Source organism: Melanostigma gelatinosum (assembly GCF_949748355.1).
Source record: "Melanostigma gelatinosum genome assembly, chromosome: 7".
NCBI lineage: Eukaryota > Metazoa > Chordata > Actinopteri > Perciformes > Zoarcidae > Melanostigma > Melanostigma gelatinosum.
The window spans coordinates 5,695,133-5,716,126 of NC_136640.1; the positions used below are offsets into that span (position 1 = coordinate 5,695,133).

The 20,994-nt window shown below is 43.4% G+C and overlaps 2 protein-coding genes across 2 annotated transcripts; both read left to right on the forward strand.

The window, feature by feature from the left end:
* Nucleotides 1-404: 404 nt before the first annotated feature.
* On the forward strand, nucleotides 405-10,077 carry vwa7 (von Willebrand factor A domain containing 7). The gene is made up of 17 exons (XM_079271217.1): nucleotides 405-508; nucleotides 1,873-2,134; nucleotides 2,288-2,521; nucleotides 3,597-3,693; nucleotides 3,953-4,087; nucleotides 4,259-4,454; nucleotides 4,581-4,750; nucleotides 5,984-6,096; nucleotides 6,196-6,312; nucleotides 6,600-6,815; nucleotides 7,347-7,479; nucleotides 7,644-7,796; nucleotides 7,915-8,007; nucleotides 8,132-8,412; nucleotides 8,856-8,992; nucleotides 9,168-9,327; nucleotides 9,469-10,077. Exons 1-17 carry the CDS (start codon nucleotides 414-416, stop codon nucleotides 10,042-10,044), a joined length of 3,168 nt encoding a protein of 1,055 aa, XP_079127343.1. The 5' UTR covers nucleotides 405-413; the 3' UTR covers nucleotides 10,045-10,077.
* A 3,283-nt stretch (nucleotides 10,078-13,360) lies between these two features.
* LOC306779585 (sodium- and chloride-dependent GABA transporter 2-like) lies at nucleotides 13,361-20,183 on the forward strand (the record flags this gene model as incomplete). The annotated part of the gene is made up of 14 exons (XM_079271551.1): nucleotides 13,361-13,520; nucleotides 13,598-13,732; nucleotides 15,655-15,795; nucleotides 16,011-16,098; nucleotides 16,207-16,339; nucleotides 16,424-16,558; nucleotides 16,634-16,737; nucleotides 16,858-16,982; nucleotides 18,045-18,157; nucleotides 18,248-18,385; nucleotides 18,492-18,594; nucleotides 18,875-18,975; nucleotides 19,075-19,245; nucleotides 20,070-20,183. The coding sequence occupies 14 exons, from the start codon at nucleotides 13,361-13,363 to the stop codon at nucleotides 20,181-20,183; spliced, it is 1,761 nt and encodes a 586-aa protein (XP_079127677.1).
* Between the last annotated feature and the right edge of the window lie 811 nt (nucleotides 20,184-20,994).

The window sequence follows — 20,994 nt, forward strand, 5'->3', positions numbered from 1 at the left end:
AGTTTTTTGGTTTTGTGAGGATAAGAGAGAGTGATGGATGGAGGGCAGAGGGGGGGGGGGGGTTGGGGAAAGCGCAAGTGGAACACCCTGGCCAGTAATGTATGCGGCCCTATTGTGGTGAATCAATGCACCGTGCTATAATGGGGGGGTAAGGAGGGGTACAAGGCTGTAGGGGAGCTATGACGACATGTCTTCTGCCTCATGGCGTGCCCCCCAATGCTAGGAAACGCACCCGAAGCCCACACTGTGTCAACCGGTCTCTTATCCGAGTTAAACTGTGCTTCTTCCGTTATTGTTCTTTCCCAGGAGCTGGCCAGAGACAAGAGCCCAAGGACAGACAAACGTGAAGACCGAATACTTTTGCTACACAGACAGGATTCCTCTGCTGACAGGTTGCGGTGAAAGTCTATCACATGAACGTGCATGTGTGGTCTCTGCTAAATGCTGTGGTGTCTGAACAAAATCAAAAAAAAAAAAAAAAAAAGACAGTCTGCCATGATGAACTGAGGTGAGCACATCTGCTTTTTATTTTGTGTAGAAATCTACAGCTTTAAGCAAAAGTTTGCAGTTGCCTGTTAATATGCAAACCATAATTAAAAAATGTACTAATTTTGTACTTCAGTGTTAGCGATTAAAAAATTGTCTGAACATTCCTAGATGACATTATTGCACCGTGATGAGGACGTTGTACAAGGTAATATGCTGTCTTAGTCCGTTGATGGGAAAACTCAGCAAAAGATGAGCAGTTACTTTAAAACACGTTAAAATATATATTGTAAATAAATAATCAGATCAGATAATGCATCACTCCTGGAGAACGAGTGAAAGGACGAGTCTTTTTGCCAATCAATTTCAACTGGTCTGCTGAATGCAGGCTGGCAGAGTGGAGGGAGCCGTGTTGTTTATAGGCCTCACGCTTTGCTTTGGTGTCAGCCTCGTGAAAGCACAGACCATGAGAACAACACCAGAGTATTGTAAGCGGAATAAAGATGAGAAAAGAACAATAGTGGCTTCTGTACAGACAAAGCTGAGAGAAATGTGGGGAGGGTTTTTTGTTTTTTTTGGTGGGGGGAGTTAAGGAGTGGGTGATGACATGAGGACACATGGACGACTGACGCAAAATGATCAAATAAGCACAAAACACTGCTGAACAATAGGGGTCAGGTCATTTCATCCAATTAGCAAGCGGGAAACGCTTTTCACATCTCGTTAAAGAACTCATTTGGCAACGATTGTTCAGCTCAGCTCAATGTCTTAATGTTTGAGCTACAACATTTTCAACATGCTTTTCTAATAGACAATAATTACTGCTTAAAAAGATTTAAAATAAAGCATTCACTAAAAACTTAAAATAAGTTTTATTAAAGCTGCCTATTGTTAATATTTTTATATGAACGATGGATCAAGTGACTGTGTGTAATGTGACTTCCACAGCTTTACCATTTCTGTTTATTTTTATCGCTCAGCAGCAGCTGATGGCGATTTTTAGTAAAAACCACCAGGATGAAGTGACCTGTGGGACAGGCAAAGATAGCAACGAGCTGCTGAATACAATGGAAAACTTAGAAGCAAGAAGTTGGACACTATAGAGCTAAAAGGAGACTTAAAATTAGACTGTGTCAGGTGTAGAGACACACAACTCCATTGAATGCTCATGTGTTTCTGCTGTACGTTTGTTCCCATATCAAAACAATTTGGGTTTTTTCATGATATGAATGATATAAATTATTGGTTCATTCTAAGCTACGCATTGCATTCCAATTTAAAAGTTAGCCTTTGCCGTCTGCCGTCACCATTCAGTGGCATCAAATTGGATACGGTGTGTTTTGTATTGAAGGTGATGGCAAATTAAATTTATTTTATTTCATGCAGGTATAGATCTCTGCAGGACACGATGTCACAGGACAGAGGAAGATTCTGGGACGGGAGTGGAAAGCCGGTGTTTATTCTGGCTTATCTTCTCGTCCTGGCTTTGCCGTGCATGGGCTTCCTCCCCAACTTTTGGTCACGAGTGTTAACGCTGTCTTTGAACTCGCACACACACCAGCACATCACAGAGCAGGCCATTCTCAACGTCACCATGGAGACTCTGAGGGGCATCAAAAACCACCAGGGCAGCCACGCAGAGGAAGAGGTGAGCCGATATTTACTTTACATGCACATGGAAATACCTACTTTTTACGATTACATGAGAGCTTTATTGCATTATCTTAACAGTTTTAATGACGTTGTTTGAGCACATCTGATTAAAATGATAATAACAAAAATCAGCCTGTATCCCTCCCAGACCAGACTGGGCCGTGGCTTCTGGAGAGCTGTGGGAGAGGTGGTGAAGTCCAATGCGGCCATGGACTTCTTGAGCTCCACCAGGTCCGACCCGGTGTACCACTTTGATTCAGAGCGCGTGGACAGCTCCATGGGGATGTTGCGGCAGTTCTGGGCTCAGACTCTGCTCTCAGTACGAGCCAAAGAGTACCAAAGTGCTCGGCACAGCTTGGGCCAGCTATTTCACTCCCTGCAGGTACACAGCACCGCAAAGAAGGGTCCGGTGATGTACGGATGAGGAGAGCAGTTCGTACTCCAGTTGTTGGCCTCTTGTGGGAGCATGAAGCCTAACAATTGGCCACAAAACAAACTCATTGCTCAATCTTGGAAGTACATGAACCTTTAAAACATGTCAGAATATTACGAGCATTACCCATATCATTTTACAATTTGAGAACAATACGCACTCATAAATACAATAGCGTTTTTAAATGCAGAAGGGAAACAGATGTTTCACACTTGTCTCGACTAGGGTTGCAACATTCCATGAGTATTCTTGGTGGAAACTTTCCATGGGAATTAACAGGAATTCCGTGAGATTTTAAAGGAAATAATGGGAATAATTTGGAAATATCCTCAGGCTGTATTTACCATGTCATATGCAGATAGAAACATACCTTTTACCATATCATAAGCAAACATAATCCAGTGTTTTTGCCAAAGAAATCCAGTGTTAATTTGTCAAATACATACTACGGGAAATGTGCCATGTGGTGAGTTAGCTGGCAAGTTAACAAATGGGGAAAACTAGCAGAAACTTACTTAGTTATAAACTGTGTACTTTTCTTTCATCTACTTCCTGCTAGTGAACTGAAATATAACAAAAAAATGTATTAACTCCAGTATTAAAATCAAAACTATTCTGAGAGCATGTAGTTGGTTTGTTGAGCTGCACATGTGCGGCACGGGGGAATGCACTGTGCGCTGTACTGAATTTCTAATTGAGATGCAGACAAATGATCTGTAAAAGTGATTGTGCTGCTAAATGCAGTACAAGTTTCAATTCAATTCAATGGCCATACATTTAACCAAAACATGACATGAGGCCGATTGCATTTTCATGTTTCTTTTCCTTTTATATTAAAAATGGTCCCGCATGAACTCAGGTTGTGGTTTTCCAGCCTTTAAAAACATCATTCATGTGTCACACTGCTGGCATGGATACCAACTTGTATGTTGCAATGGCTGAAATATTGCCATGATATTAAAGTCAATATGTGCTGAAATAAACCTTACGTAATGCTTTGCCTTTCAAATTTCTGTTACGCCAGGACTTTTACAGCCACAGCAACTGGGTTGAGATGGGCCAGCGCTTCATTTACCTCCACCTGCTGCAGCCAGAGGAGCCTGCCATCCCTGTGGCTGCAGGTAATTCTTCACATCTGTGATCACACAGGCACCGACCTGATTGTGTAATAGTGATTAATACTATGAAATGAAATTTAAAAACTTCATACAAAAGATGTGGCTTTTAATCCCAAAACCCAACTCATACACCCAATTCCCAAACAAAGATAATAGTATGAGTATTAATGTTTAAAAAGAGATGTACTAGTGCAGTAATGATCGGGAGCTTTAATGGGCCTCATTAACAATACACTCACCCCCTCGTCCCGTCTGTCCACAGAAGACACTCCTACCTGTATGGAGTGCTTCAGTGCCACCTGTCGAGACAACCTCCTGGCAAGAATGACAAACGGACAGCAAGAGACCCAGCTGCTCACCACTGGCTACTTCAGCACTTTCCCTCCAAAACCTCACGGTATGTACGGGAAACGTCAGCCAGCTGCAGTCCTGCCAAATAAAGCAAAGGGATATATGGACACTCAAAGAGCTTTTTTTCCACATAGAATGTTGTTTGGTTTTGTGAATGTTGTTACTTTTTGAATACACTCCATAAAGCTTTAAAATATACGGGCCGTTTCTTTTTCAGGCAAATGTAGCCATGGAGGCATTCTGGACCACAGCCGCTACCTGGGGGCCAAAGGGGGCATCAACAAGGACAGCACCTCACCTCTCTTCTCCCCTCACCATTACCTCCACATGGAAGCTGCCAATTTAGCTATGGAGGCCACCCTGAGTGTACTGAGAGACATCAGAGACACCGTGGGCCAGAAAACCTTCCTCAGGTAGGTTTTGAAAACTGTTTTACAGGTAATTATTATTTCCACCTCAGGAGTTGTTGAATTAAACAATACATTATCATGTTGCTGTTGAGTGCATTTCTTTATTTGCTTCTGAACGTCCTTTGGCAGGCTCTTCAGCGTGAAGCAGGTCCCCGCATTGGTGTTCGTCATAGACACCACAGGCAGCATGTTTGAAGAGATCACTGCCGCTCGCTACCGGGCCCACTCCATCATCCAGAGCCGAGCCGGCAGCCCAGGGCAGCCGGGCACCTTTCTACTTGTGCCCTTCCATGACCCAGGTGAGGGTAGAACAAGTTATCTTAAGACCTGGTTTAAATAAATGGTGCCTTTAAAGCCCCCCTGACCACTACAAAGAGATGCACTCAGGAAACTTAAATGTATGCTTACCTTTTTAAGGAAACAACACACACCCAAGTTCACAAGAAACTAACCGTGATCTCCACTTTAATGTCCACAAAACAACAAAACAACCAAAAGGAATCAAACTCACCTTACATAGTTTTAAGTAATCTGGCCTTCACTTTAGTTCCATTCTCTGTTCAATAGTTGTTCCTCAGCTTCCCTCGTTCAACCATGAAAATGAGCTAAATGCTTTACCCTCACTCAGCTAAAAGCTGCCTGGCTCCAACATTACCCTCCATGTACCTCCACAAACATTTCCTTTCTCGCCATCCCAAACAATTCTCTGCCCTTTGACCCCCAGGCCCTTACACCTGTGATCCTTGAAGGAAACAGATCACCTGACCAGTGTTATCTATGTGAGAGTATGCATGGCAGACAAGTGAAAGCATGGGTGACATAGAGATCAACAGAGGTTTAACTTTGAGGTTTTCAGCATTGAACCATCTAATTATATATATATATATATATCCTTTCTCTAACATTTGTGGCGGTGAGACAATGGTACGAATATTTGTTATGGTCTAAGCCGGAAAAGTAAGTTGCATTGTGGGTAATGTAGGCGCCAGGTTTTGACAGAGGAGGAGAATGTGTGGAAGACAAAAAACACAATTTGTCTGCTTCTGCTGCATCGATCAAACTTTTTTATATATTTATAGAAGCGTAATGCTAAATACGTGCAGTACTCTGTGCAGAAATCTTAATTATTCAGAATATATGTTTATGCTTGAGACGACAGTGGGCCCTTTCCTGCTTCAACATGACAATGTTTGCACAAATCCAGGTTCATAAAGAAATGAGTTTGAAACTGCGTTCAGTCTTTGTGCTAAGCTAACTGGCTCCTGGCTGTAGCTACAGTATATATTTACTGCAGAAACATGACAGTGGTGTCAATCTTCTTCACTTTTGGCAAGAGTTAGCAAACAAGTGTATTTCCCGAAATGTTGAAATATTCCTTTAAAACTGGTGTAAGCCCTCTGAATTGTTGAGCAATTACATTAAGATTCAACAATTTAAAAAAGTTAAATGTGGTGGTTAACGTCCTCAAAGATCTCCTGTTATTCAGCAGATGTTGCTTGCCATGTAACATTTCTACCTCCTGTGCTCTGCAGCGATAGGACCGGTCTATGAGACCCATGACCCAAACCAGTTCATGCAGCACATGGAGAACCTGATGGCGCTGGGAGGAGGAGACGAACCAGAGATGTGTCTCTCTGCCATTCAGGTACATTAGGACGCCGTGTCTTTTGTGATCAGGTGTGCGCATGAGTGTGTGAACACATGTAAAGTAGCTCATTTCCCGTCTTGCTGTGTGGTTTTCCAGCTGGCACTCACTCACAGTCCACCGCTGTCGGAGATCTTTGTATTCACCGACGCTTCCCCAAAAGACGCCCACTTGTTTGACGTGGTGAAGGCCCTCGCACTTGAGAAACAGAGCAAGGTAGGGTTTCATTTGAAAGAGAATTCGTCGCTAATAAACACATGCAGTTGTAAGTTATGGAGACGTTTTCTGATTCTTTCAAACTAGTGAAGTAGCATTACATGTATTGCATTTTAGGATGGATGTTTTCCTGTGGTGAACGTAATGAGTACGGCCTTCTTGTGTCTTGTACTGTTCATTTATTGTGGCCAGAAACTGCGACAGCAAAGGGGACTGCAATCAAGCAAGTCCTCGCATGTTTCTTTCTGCTCAACCATCGGTCACGTTATGGGCTGATTTTCCCACAGGTGACTTTTCTCCTAACTGAAGACCCCAAATACACAACGGAGAGCAGAGGGAGGAGGAAGAGGAGGAGGAGGAGGAGAAGGGAACTTTTGTCCCCTGATCGTTTCTCCCTCTACTCTTCCCTGTCCTCCCTGTCAGGAGGACTGACAATATTCACCACCAACTCTGACATCCGCAGTGTCTCTGCCATAGTGGAGGATAACACAGCCATCGACAAGGTTCGGCAGCAAGAACTCTAACCCCAATCCTTTGCTGAGCCAATTCAAATGTATTCCTAAAACAAAGAAACTCAGTGATTCCCGTTTTTTCTCTTGCGACCACTTGCGAGTAGACGTTGCTCGCAACTTCTTGTCAATGCTTGCTCACGTATGTCTACTGATTGTGAGAAGAGACATTTTTACAGTGAGGTTTTAGCATTTGTGCCGAAAACAGCTTCCTTGTGCAGCTTAAAATGAGGTGGATGAGAGCAAAGAGAGAGAGAACCTAAAACAATGAGCTGAAAACCGCTAAAAGAAAGCTGAGGGGAGTGGCAAGGTTTGGCAATAATCATTTTGCAGTGATGAACAATGTTCTTTTGTATAGAAATTGTCATGTGATCCATTTTTTTATAGAAACATTTATAGAACATATCACTGAAGTGGGAACGTGCATGTTTGGTTTTTTTGTTTGTTCATTGGGATCCCCAGTAGTTGTTGCCTTCCTCCTACTGTTCACATTACAAGCACACTTTTTCCTCCCCCCCTCCCCAGGTGACCCTCCTCCACGTGGAAAGTGACGAAGAGTTGATGTCCTCCCATTCCTTCAGAGTTGACAGCTCAGTGAAAAACGTCACTCTACACGTCACTGGCATCCTGACGGAGTGTGTCCTCACCAGCCCATCGGGTAACTGCAGCGCACAGTTGTCAGCATAAGCTGCAAGCCATATCGCAGCAGCTTTATTCGGCTCGTCTATCGTCTGTGAACGGCACTTTGTACTTGCTCCTAAAGTCCTGCAATACCACTACTCTTCTTTGCATTTGATGAGTTCATTTTGCTCTTCTTGTTAGACCAAAGCCAGTCTCTGTTGAGCCAGCAAGGCCCTCTGGCAGAGCTGGAGCGCTTCGTTGGTCTGTACCGTATCAGCCTGCTGTCTCCTACACAGCCAGGCAAGTGGAAACTCCAGGCCAAGAGTGACGGACACCTCACATTCAATGTGATAGGTAAAAGGAAAACATGTTGGACATTAAGAAAAATCGACAGTTATTTAACAGTGCGTTCACTCTTATTTAACGCTCCTTGTGCTGAGAAAAGATGTTGTGTTTTGATCTGCACCCCCAGGTGACAGCAGTGTAGATTTCCTGTATTACTTTGCTACAGTAACCAATGAGACACACCCAGGTCTGGCCAGAGTGGAGGGTAGTCCAGTAGCAGGTAAGAGATGTTTTTTCCAATACAATTAGGGATGTATCAGTGACAGCCTAGTAGTGGAAGTCTCACGACCAGGAATGTGTCGGACATTTGGCGAAACGGCCTTGTGCCGAATGTGATTTCTTAGGTGTTCCTGTCTTTCTGGTGCTGGCTGTGACGGGCCTGGCTCCAGATGAGGAGGCGTCTTTCAGTCACGTGACCCTGCTGGGAGCTGACGGTGAAAGCATCCAGCAGGTCAAGCTGAACTCCTCGTCATCGTCATCCTACTCTGTGGAGGAGCTGGTGGGATGGTTGGACTCTGTTCCCATAGTCCCATTCTGTGTTCGGCTGACGGGCCGAGACAGCAGAGGAAACAAGCTGGAGAGGGTTTCCGCAGAGAGGGTTCAGCCCACTCACGTTCAGATACAGGTGATGAAGAAGACATGGGCTGTGTCTTTTAGCTCTTTCTTTTGGTTTCATGGCCCGCACCTTGTTTTGGTTCATCCATATCCAGATGCAACAGGCAGTTTACAGAAACTAACAGGCGGACGTGATAATCCAGAATAGTACCAGCATTAGCGCCCCTAAGGTCTACAGCTTGTTCTGCTGCCTCCAAGTGGTTAAAACGCAATCATTCCTGCTTCATAGAAAAGGAAAACAGCACTAAAACTGCTGGTTGTTTTCCATTTTAAGTAGGAGTTAAAATATCTCACCTTACAAAATGTCAAATTATGACTTTTCCTGTAGCAGCTTTCCATAAAACTCTGTGTTGGTGGATTTTCTGGTTCACGGAGTTTCACATTGACGTACCTCAGATCAGCTGGCTCTTGTTGTGATGATGTTTCACAGCTTATGTGTCTCTGTCTCTTCAGGTGTTGTCTGTCCCCCGCCTGGTACCTGGTCACAGCTCAATGGTGGCCTTTGACGTCCTGAACCACGGCCTGGCCCGACTCTTCAGTCTGACTGCTGATGACGACTGTGGATATCTTCGTAAGAGAGGACCTCACAGGTAGAAAAAGACTCTCGCCATTCCATTTCTTATATCCTCCCTTTGCAATCATGTATGATCATAGGAATGTGATATTAGAAAACCACATTTCATGCCCTTTATGGACTCTTGTCTCTAAATGGAGAAGAACTACTTGAAAACGTTTGTTCTCTCAGTTCGAGTTTCTGTCCCTCAGGTTCCATGTTGCAGAACAAGGCTCGTTCCGCGGTCAGGTGGACGTCCTCACTCCTGCCACAGCTCAGGCAGGAGCGACCGTCACCCTAACACTCACCGTGCGCGCTCTTGACTCTCCGGACTCAAATTACGCAGTGGCCTACATGACTGTGATCCCTCCGGTGAGCATCAGCTGAAAGCTAATAGCATACACTCCGTTTGGGGACAACTTTAATTGTTTTATACAGAGGTTTACTGTTAGTTGTTTTATCCGTAAAGATCATTAATTCATCTTGAATTTTCACTTACTCTTTCTCCTGCAGGATCCTGACACGTCCCCACCGTCCTGCTCTGTTGCACGAGTGCCGTCCACGTGTCCTTCCACTTGCAACGAGTCTAGCTGGACCGTATCTCTGGTCGTGTCAGACAGGGGGCGCTCCGGCCTCGCTGCCCTCCAGCTACAGAGCGGTGAAGGCATTCTGACTTTATTCCACAGCCCCCCACCCACAGAGGACAGCCTGGGAGAGGACCGGCAACAGGCACACAGGGACAAGACAACCAGTGGAGGTCACCGCCACCACCACAAGGCCAGATTAGAGAAAGGAGACTCACCTCTGAATGTTTCTGAACGGTCCCCTGGCTCATCTCAGCCGCTGTGGGCGAAGTACACGTCCAGCTGCTGCTCTGCTCAGGCTGAGCTGCTGGTGTGGGACACAGCTGGAAACATGAAGCGCTGCCATCTAACGTCTGGCCAGCTGAGAGACAGGAGCACAGAAACCAGTGGAGCTGGACGGATTACACCCACACTCGTGTTTTTCTTGTTGTTGGGTCTGCTGTGGTCTTTTCTGCTTCAGGTCGATGCGATTACAAATGTTTTGCAGGTCAAATCTATGTGTTGATCACTGGGTACCAGCAGCCCACACAAAAGAGACACAAAAGACAGATACAACTGAAAAAAGAAAAGAAAAGTAGTCTGATATGGAAAGGAACGTATCTTTCTTAATGACTGATTTGTGCTTGCTACTGTAATTTGTAAAGAATATGCACTCAATAAAGAGTTAATAATTGTGTTATTATTGTCAATGTCTTGAATTATTTGCTGTTCTGGACATCTGATATCACAAAGAATACATTACTGCCATGAAGTGAGTAATTTGGACATTTTCAGAAAGGAAATGATCATACTTCTGGTGGACTTAAAGGAAAAAACATATAAAGCAAATAACAGCCATGCATGTGTGCACAGTGTGACCGTTACAGTCGATTACATCCGCAGCATACTTTAGTCACCAAGACGAAGTAAACATAGATCAACACTTAAAAAAACAAGATTAACATCATGTTTGTACCTTACAGTTTGTAGGATAAAGAGGTCTGATGGTGTGTAACTGATAAACAACAGGCCCTTATCAGAACATGAATGACTTTGATTTTGGAATTAACTTATCGCCTGAGTAAGTGAAAGTAATAACATATTCTTCGACACCTTCTGGGTTATCAGATCTCCGCCCTGCGGTCGGTTTATCAGGCTGGCTGTGTGATAAAATGCAGATAAGAGCAGATACATGTTGGGGTCTGACCATATGGCTTCAACATGTGCTGTGGACAAAGAGAATCAGGCCTTTCCCTTTTCAAGCAAAGGTTTCATCCTGATTTGTAGTTTGATGAGAGCAAACCTCCTCTGAAGGAATTTCACACTAGGGTGTGAATTTCCCCCCCCCAAAAAAACTATGGTTCCTGAAGTCACCTGAATGCACCGCTGCAATCTCATTGGCCGAGAGCCAAGAGACCCCAGGACCCCTGTGGTTCAACCACTGGTCTACAAAAATGTCTGTAACTCACACCTCATGGCTTTTTCCCTTCGACCTCCGTCGAACAGGGAGCACACAACGCTCTCTTCGCTCGGACCCCCGTCCAGGCCACAGAAGATCCAGCTTTCCCCGCCACCGCGACGCTGGCCACGCAGGCCACGAGGAAGCAACGTCCTTCTCCCCTCCTCAAACCCTGACAGGTCACGAGCCATTTCGCTGGACGAAACAGACAGTGCTCCACTTTGAGTAAGGCTCCTTTACCCCGCCGAGACGAATCCCTTCCACGACCCGTCTCCGCTTCTTTTTCTTTTGTGCACACATACCGGCAGGAGGAAAGACGACGAAGCCTCCCTCCTTCTCCGACGATTACCGGAAAGACAGACGGACCACGCCGTCTCATCCGAAGTTAACTGTCCTCCCTGCAGCGAGGATAGATCACGTCTGCGTTTCGCTCCAGAGCGAGCTCACGCCACGACGGCCCGACGCCAGCTGCACAGCCGCGCCGACCAGCAAGCTCCCCCTGCCCCCCTTCCTGACGAGGAAAAAGGACAACTTCCCCACGAACACTTTTCCGTTGCAACGAAGCATCGACAAGTAAGGTTCATGGTATCTGGGCATAGCTTAGCTTAAATTAACGTAAATTTAATTCAGGCCATTCATTTATATGTTGATATTCCCGTGTTTTTGTGTGTTTAAGTTACTGTCGCTCGATATCGAGGTATTGCGCAACTCCTCGCGGACCACAAGATCCGCTCTGTGGTACATTCCCTTATTCTGTTTGTGTTAAGACACTGTCGCATTATACGGAGGTATTTACGCAATCGTTACGGACCAGAGAAGCTCCATTGCATTGTGTATTAACTGCTATGACTGTTTGCTTGGGATTTATTTTTGATTTATTTAGATTTGTTTTATTACACTTCGTGTGGCATTCTCTCCTCATTAAATCAGCTCTGTGAGTGAAGTGTGGAATCTCGGCTTTGTGTGTCCAGGTCTTCTTATAGATTGCTTCTGTGTCATCTTGTAATGAGCAACTGCCTGAGCAGTTAATCAGTTCTAAATGGAAATGGACAAGATGTTCTCGTGGTATGTGTGTCCAGTGTCAATTGAAATTCAACACGTTGCACGAGGTGAGACGGATGTAAATGTCACTTCAAAGTCATTGTGAGCGCTGAGAAGACAAAGACGGGGGACTACATAATAAAATCACATTCTGTCACATTGTCGGTACAACTGCCGGCAGTTCTACCGACAACGGCACTTTGTGTACGATACGGCCAGCGATCCCCATTCTCACTACAACGCGGACCGCACGCAGAAGGTTGATTCATGACCCCCACCTTTGCTCTCTTTCTTGCCTCTCCTCTAACACACACAGCTCCTATCTCTGCCCCTGGGGGAAACCCCGTTCAAACGATCGCCTCACGTCACTCGATGCCGCCATCTTTGTAGTCTTTAGCGGTAGCTGTAAGATCCCCCTTCCTTTTCACCCACAGACCCACACACACACACACATACACACACCCACACACCCTCATCCATTTTATTGATTCTTTAATTTAGGCATATAAAATTGTATGATAACGTTTGTTGGTTGCAATATTAATTGATTTGATCATTTATTATTTTGATTGAATAAACTCTGTTATACTTTAAGGAGCAGTCGTCTGTGATTACTTGTGCATATGTATTTGATGAAACTGTATCTAGTAGTCTGTGCTCGACCTTAACCCTTCACTGTCACTTCGAATGTGTAGTTGCACCCGACTATTGACATTACGAGTGGCCACTAATTATGAGACTTAGTTTTATCGTTTGGTTATTGGTCCCTGTTCGCAGGGTGGTGCCCCGTTGTTATTAATAATCATTAATAATTGTTACATAATTAATAATTATATTGTCAAGAATTCAGTTTCTTAAATGCTGATAACCCAAACACGCTCCTTTACGTTCCCAACATACAGCACAATAAATATAAACGTAAGGTGGATAATTCCACTACCTGATATGTGCCGGGGGAAAAAATAACATCACAGTGAAAAGAATGTCAGTAAACGTTATTTATTTTGGCTAGTACATCGATTTTGCTCCTGGTGGTCATATATGAGGCCAGATAAAATGTGACAGAATGTGATTTTATTATGTAGTCCCCCGTCTTTGTCTTCTCAGCGCTCACAATGACTTTGAAGTGACATTTACATCCGTCTCACCTCGTGCAACGTGTTGAATTTCAATTGACACTGGACACATATACCACGAGAACATCTTGTCCATTTCCATTTAGAACTGATTAACTGCTCAGGCAGTTGCTCATTACAAGATGACACAGAAGCAATCTATAAGAAGACCTGGACACACAAAGTGCTTGCAAGAGGACGATCGGGTTCAGACTGAGCTTTTGGGAATGTTGAAGAAAATATGTGCCACAAAACACAAGCGGGTGGAGGTGGAGGAGAGAGGACACTGGGGCAGCAAGGTGGAGTTTCTCCTGGCCGTGGCGGGAAACGTTGTCGGCCTCGGCAACGTGTGGAGGTTTCCTTACCTCTGCTACAAAAACGGAGGGGGTAAGCAACTACGAGGTTCACCCGTTAACTAAAGTCTCTAGTATGTGTATGCATTGATGTACACTTTGTAAATTCAGGTGCATTCCTGGTGCCATATCTGGTGTTTGTGGTGACCTGTGGCGTACCCCTGTTCCTGCTGGAGACAACTGTTGGCCAGTACACCCAGGAAGGCGGCATCACCTGCTGGAGGAAGCTGTGCCCTCTGGCCGAAGGTATGCTGTTCAGGACTTCATTGAAGATTCACTGGAAACAATCTCTGAATGATTCATTGTTGGAATGCTGTTAAGCATTCCAACAATTGTTAACAATCCTGTTAACAATTTATTCAACTTCTATTTCTGCCGTCGCACCGCTTCTTCTCCTTCATTTTTTAAGCTACAGAAACCGTTCAACTATTAAAATGTTCAGCTCTTTCACCAGAGGGGTGCTATGACTTTTTATATTTCTAACCTTTAAACTTTTTGAATTATTAAGCTTTTTAATTTTTCAATAGGATCTCTATGGAGAATATTTTCAAATGGCTTCAGGCACACAGGTGTTTGCGATTGAGCCAATTAGTGATGTTGATAAACACACAGACTCACAGACACACGCGCACATACACTCCTCTCCCTCTCTCTCTCTGTGTCTCTCATACAGTCATTCAGGTCTTAGGGATCTTTAGAGGTCTTTCCCCCCTCCTCCACCCCCCCCCCCCCACACACACACACACACATACACGCCATTTTAAAATAAAAGCCGCACAGAATGAATCCTAACTGAAATGCTTGTGATGAGCCTGTCATTTAATAACCGGTTTGTGTTTATCGAACATTATGATTCTGTCTCCTCTCCCCTTCTCCCCCACACCCCATTTCAAAATAAAAGCCCCAGAGAGTGAATTCTAACTGAACTGCTTGTGATGAAGCCTGCCATTTAATAACCTCTGTTTATGTGTCAGACATTATGATTATGTCTCCTCTCCCCCTCCCTCCCCCACCCAGTCCCACCCTTTCAAAATAAAAGCCTCATGGATTAACTGTATTTAAACGTTTCGTTTATACTGCTATTCCTGCTACTACCAGTACTAATAACCAGTACTAATACTACTACAGCTATTAGTACGACTGCTGATACTACTACTTCTTCTAATTACAAATACTTCAACGACAACTTCTACTACTACTGCTACTACAAATATCACTACTGCTACAACTCGTACTTATTAAAATGCTACTCATACTTATACTGTGAATAATACTTCTACTACTACTACAACAAATATCACCACTGCTGGAATTCTTTTAAGCTACAGAAACCGTTCGAATATCAAAATGTTCAGCTCTTTCAGGAGAGGGGTGATATGACTTCATATTTGTAATCTTTCAACTTTTTGAATTATTAAGCTTTTGCAATTTTTTTTAAATTGGATATCTATTTTCAGCAATGTTTTTGAGATTCATTTCAGCTTTCAGCATTCCAACGCATTTTCAGCAGGAAATGCATTTTCTAGTTAGCTTTATTGTCGGCTGATGTATCATATTAGTTTAATGTGTCATTTTGGTCGTTACACAAAGGGGGGGGGGGGCTGGCTGTGGCTCAGTTGGGGGTTCGATCCCTGGCTCCTACTATCTGCATGTTGTGTCTAAAACGATGGGTTAAATGCATGTGACAACAGAAGCACAATGATCAATGTGTGTTGTGCTTTTTTGACATTTCTAAATCAGCTGTTGCAGTGCCTGATATTATTTATATTCCAAAAACATTGACATCACAGATACCGTAGGTACAACAAAGACACCACAATAGTTTTTGAAGATTACATTTCTGAAAAAATTATAAAATTGAATAATTGTTAATGTTCATAAGCTGGGTAAAATCAAGTTACATTTCACTCTGGAGAAGTCACAGAGATAATTTAGAGAAAATAAAATGTTTCTTTATTCAGTTTGCTTTTTAAATACACATTTGTTGTATAAATATATATATATATATATATATTTATTTATTTATGGAAAAGGAGTCTCTCACAGTGAGTGAGCAGTTTTAGTGATGCATTGAGTCATTCGGGGTAAATCACCCTGACCGCTAAGCGGATTAATGGATACATGGAGGAAGTCAGGATGTCTTAACGTTCGTCTATGTGGCCTTGCAGGTATTGGCTACGGCGGGCAGCTGATCCTCTTGTACAGCTGTATGACCTACATCATTATTCTGGCCTGGGCTTTGCTCTACTTGGTGTTCTCCTTCAGCTCACAGCTCCCCTGGGCCAGCTGCAACAACTACTGGAACACAGGTCAAATGGACACTGTCACATGCATTGAGGTTGACTTGTATAACAGAGCACTAACATTAATGTTATGATGAATACATCTTTTAAACTCCACACCAAAAGCTTGTAATGCAAATTTGAAGTCCCAAGCCCAAGAACCAACCTCCCCTAGAACCACAGAGGATCATTTTACATCTGCTTTGTGACTAATAATGTGTTTTGTCTCACTGTTCTTTCAGATAACTGCATAGACCTTTCCACACTAAATAAAACCTTGAACTGGACCAACCGGACTAACACAACCTTTGCTGCCACAGAGTTCTGGGAGTATGTATACGGATATACTAAAGCCTCTATAAGTTGATTTAAATGTGCCAAAATGAGTCCTGATAAGTCTCAATAAAAACACATTTGTTGATCATTTGTTCCTTCTAGACGGCGAGTGCTTGGTATCTCAAGTGGGATTGAGGAGATCGGCAGCATCAGATGGGATGTGATGTTGTGCCTGATTGCGATGTGGATCATCTGCTACTTCTGCATCTGGAAAGGGGTCAAGTCTACAGGAAAGGTATCTAAATAAGCCCTAAAACTGTGGTAAAAGTCTATAAAGTTGTATCTCTAAATGCCGTAAACGGTTGACTTTTTTCCCCAGGTGGTGTATTTCACTGCGACCTTCCCATATGTGATGTTGGTTATTCTTTTGATCCGTGGACTCACTCTTCCTGGGGCTCTAGAAGGAGTACTGTATTATCTTCTGCCTGAACCCTCGCGACTCGCAGACTCTCAGGTAGGAGATCCATTGTGTACTGTAACAGTGTGAAGTTCATGGACAACTTTACTCACTGGTGCTTTGTTGAAACAGGTTTGGATGGAGGCGGGGGCTCAGATCCTCTTCTCATACAGCGTGGGTGTGGGCTCCTTAACCGTGCTCGGCAGCTACAACACCTACAACAACAACTGCTATAAGTGAGTATTACTCGATGAGTGTGACAACAACTCCGACATCAGAGTTACCCAATCACATATTTAAAAAGTATCCACATGCTATGAATCTATAGAGTGCGCACGCGTTGTTGTGTTTTGCAGAGACTGCCTGTGGCTGTGTTTGCTGAACAGTGTTACCAGTGTGGTAGCTGGGTTTGCAGTCTTCTCTGTGTTGGGATTCATGGCTCACGAGCAGGGCGTTCCCATTGCAGATGTGGCCGAGTCAGGTAAAGCAAGTCATCAGAGGTATTCAGAGAGATGCAAAGTATCCAAGATTTCACAATAAAAAGAAAACTAAAATCAAAGAGGTCCAAAAACAAAGACAGATTTGCGCATGAGAAGAACTTAGTTTTTTCTTTCTTCTTCACACACGAATCACTTCACAAACAAATTGATCTTGTGACCACAAGTCAAGAATCGAAGCCGTCAAATACAATGTTTCAGTCATTTACCACAGCGCGAGTACATTCACTTCAGTAGGAATTTGACTGCAGGACTTTTACTTGTTATTGAGTATTTTTACACAGTTGTATTGGTACTTAAAGTGGAGGATCCGAGTACTTCTTTCACCGCTAGTCCACAATGGGTGAACTGCTGCTGCCATCTTGAGGACAACCACACGACCAGCACATCAACAGTTACGCAGCCTCAAGCCACTGTGTGCGCGGACTCATACAGTCAACTTTAGCACACACGCTGTCATGTCTCTTCACTTCCCTACCCAAATATTTATATATAAACAGAATCAGACTGACTTCAGTACAGTTTCTCAATCATCAGCCGACACTTTGGCCATTCCTTCATTCAGTGCTCAGATTCACGCTGGTGAATCTCATAATAGGTCACATGTACATGTGCACATTTATCTACACACACTTAACAATATAATGACCATTATTATAACTTCTAGATATCAAATGTGTTCATGTTACCCGGGTCACCAAAAACAAACATGATCACCAGAATAAAGCTTTCACCTTATTGTTTTCAGCAACAAAGGTTCTTGCGCTCACAATCTGCATCCAGTTTTCTACAAACTTAACTTTCTTGAGACGCACATGTAAAGAGATTTCCAGTCCTGTGTTGTACTTCGGCATTTTTCTATCTTTGTGATTTCCAGTAACTTGAGACTGAGGAGGTTGTTTGTTAGTTACTTGATTGATGAGACTTCCTCTGCATTTCCACCTGGATGCATATCGCTTTTACTTTGCAAAGTCATCAATGCTAAATTGGTGAAACAACAAAGGCAGATAATAGACGGGGACAGATCTGGCTGTGTTGTTTTCCAGGTCCAGGCTTGGCGTTCATTGCATACCCTCAGGCTGTAGCCATGATGCCTCTGCCCCAACTGTGGTCCATCTGCTTCTTCGTCATGCTCATCCTCCTGGGTCTGGACACACAAGTAAGATGTACTTTTAATGAACGCTTGATGGAGGAAATGAAATTCACATTTGTCAATGTGCTTACTGTGTGTTGTCCTGTCTCTGTACAGTTTGTTGCCATGGAGGTGGCGATGACATCCATCATGGATGTGTTTCCCACGGTGATGCGCAGAGCAGGCCGGCGGGAATCTCTCCTCCTCCTCTTCTGCCTCATATGCTTCTTCTCTCAGCTTGTCATGGTCACCGAGGTCAGTATTTAGTATTATGTGTACATTTATTAGCAGTGTATTGCATGCTATTGCTAGTAAAATGAATAAAACCATGTCAAAACAATGTCTTTGCTGTCGTCTCCAGGGAGGGATGTACGTGTTCCAGATATTTGACTACTTCGCTTGTAACGGAATCTGCATCCTCTTTCTCTGCATGTTTGAAATCGTGGCACTGGCATGGATATTTGGTAGGTATACTGTTTCATAAAAGGGGCAGTTTCACAAAATACCTAAATAAAGTTGTGGGTAAGATCAAAATCAAAGCAGCAGAGGCTGAGATATGACTTTTAGTCCCTTGAGTTCTAAAAACGCATGGAGTACCCATAATGCATCACAACCCTGATGACATCCTTGTGATTATGTTCTCAGACTGTGAGAATATTAGAGAAGTTCCCCTTTAAATAGCATTCAAAGATGAGTCTGATGTGGTCGTTGAGTGCTGATCATCCAACCGCATCTCCTATAAAGGGGCAGAGCGGTTGTTATCCATCATTAAGGACATGACAGGTGTGCACGCCAACCCGTTCTTTAAAATCTGCTGGCTTTACCTCACACCACTGGTCTTACTGGTGAGTGACTTTCAATGTTGGATTTTTTATGCTCCAGATATTCTTACACTGAAATGTCAGGATAACTTCTGAATCCCTCTTTTTGTATTGTTTTCTCAGGTCTCTTTTACATGTTCTTTGGTTGCGTATCAGCCTCTGACTTTTAATCGCTGGTACGTGTACCCAGCCTGGGCATACGTGTTGGGCTGGATGCTGACTCTTTCCTCCATCCTGCTTGTGCCGGCATGGGCGCTGTATAAACTGGGGACTGGGACTGGGACCCTGAGACAGGTGGGACAACTGTGTTATTGATTTTTAGTCATTCATTCAATAAATCGCACGGTGTATATGTCACATAATGTGTCAATAGCAAGCAAAAGAGCAATGTATGTCTGACATCAATGTATGTCTGACATCCCATCTGCAAGATGAGTTGTAATTTGTAGGATTTTCTGATTATTAGGCTGTAACATGAGGGTCTTTAAAAGTATGAAATATTTATGTGTATTGATCAAAGTGTTGATTTTCAGAGTAAAAGCTGCATTCTCTTTAGTTTGCGCCAACATTAAGGATCCTAACTACCAACAGCCAACATCAGCGATAGTGCTTATTAGTGCTCAAAACACATCTCTGATCTGCTGCTACCTTACGAACCATCCCGACCCCTCAGGTCGTCTGGGACCGGTCTACTTTCTGTTCCCAGAGTCAGAACTAAACATGGAGAAGCAGCGTTCAGTTTTTCTGCTCCACATATCTGGAACAAAGTCCCAGAAAGCTGCAGGTCTGCTGAGACCCTCAGCTCATTTAAATCAAGATTGAAGACTTTTCTGTTTGCTGCTGCCTTTAATTGAAACACATTCAATTCATATATTAATCAATTTCCTGCATTTCTGCATTTTATTTCTTGCACTGTTTTTTAATGTTTTAATGAATGTTCTTAGTTGTTTTTAAATCTCCTTTTCTTTTGCCTTATGTTTTGATGCTTTTAATGGTTTTATGTGAAGCACTTTGAATTACCTTGTTGTTGAAATGTGCTCTACAAATAAACTTGCCTTGCCTTATTGCGTGAATGAATGCTTCAAGTTGTTGCTGAATACTTCTCTCAATTTCCTTAGCGTTACCATCATCTGTGCCAACCGGCCCCCGACTGCTCACTGACCCAAAAGGGAGACGAAACTGAGCTGCAGCGCATCAAAGGGGAAGATCTGCACTTTCTCACTTCCAGTTGATACCAAACATGAAATGATCCTGAACTCTCTATCCACTACATGTATGTGTACGACAACTTTCCTTTTTAATCTCTTTGCTTATATCTTTATATCTTATAGTATTTGTTTAGTCTATAATTCAGACAAGCGTGTCTTATTTATTTGATCTCAATAATGCTGGCTTTTAACTCCAAGTGTTACAGTAATATTTTTGCAAAGATAATTGTACGGGTAACGTCATAATCAGATTCTTATTTTAATCAAAATAAACTTGAACATTTATAGTTGTTAACCGTCTACAATCGTACATAACTGCCGGCAGTTCTACCGACAACGGCACTTTGTGTACGATACGGCCAGCGATCCCCATTCTCACTACAACGCGGACCGCACGCAGAAGGTTGATTCATGACCCCCACCTTTGCTCTCTTTCTTGCCTCTCCTCTAACACACACAGCTCCTATCTCTGCCCCTGGGGGAAACCCCGTTCAAACGATCGCCTCACGTCACTCGACGCCGCCATCTTTGTAGTCTTTAGCGGTAGCTGTAAGATTCCCCTTCCTTTTCACCCACAGACCCACACACACACACATACACACACCCACACACCCTCATCCATTTTATTCATTCTTTAATTTAGGCATATAAAATTGTATGATAACGTTTGTTGGTTGCAATATTAATTGATTTGATCATTTATTATTTTGATTGAATAAACTCTGTTATACTTTAAGGAGCAGTCGTCTGTGATTACTTGTGCATATGTATTTGATGAAACTGTATCTAGTAGTCTGTGCTCGAACTTAACCCTTCACTGTCACTTCGAATGTGT

What these genes read in the sequence shown, in the direction of transcription:
- vwa7 (XM_079271217.1), top strand. Translation starts at nt 414, where the DNA reads ATGAACGTGCATGTGTGGTCTCTGCTAAATGCTGTGGTGTCTGAACAA. An exon ending in TGTCCTCACCAGCCCATCGG is followed by an intron (nt 7,480 to 7,643) that starts GTAACTGCAGCG and finishes TCTTCTTGTTAG; the next exon opens with ACCAAAGCCAGTCTCTGTTG. An exon ending in ACATGACTGTGATCCCTCCG is followed by an intron (nt 9,328 to 9,468) that starts GTGAGCATCAGC and finishes TTTCTCCTGCAG; the next exon opens with GATCCTGACACGTCCCCACC.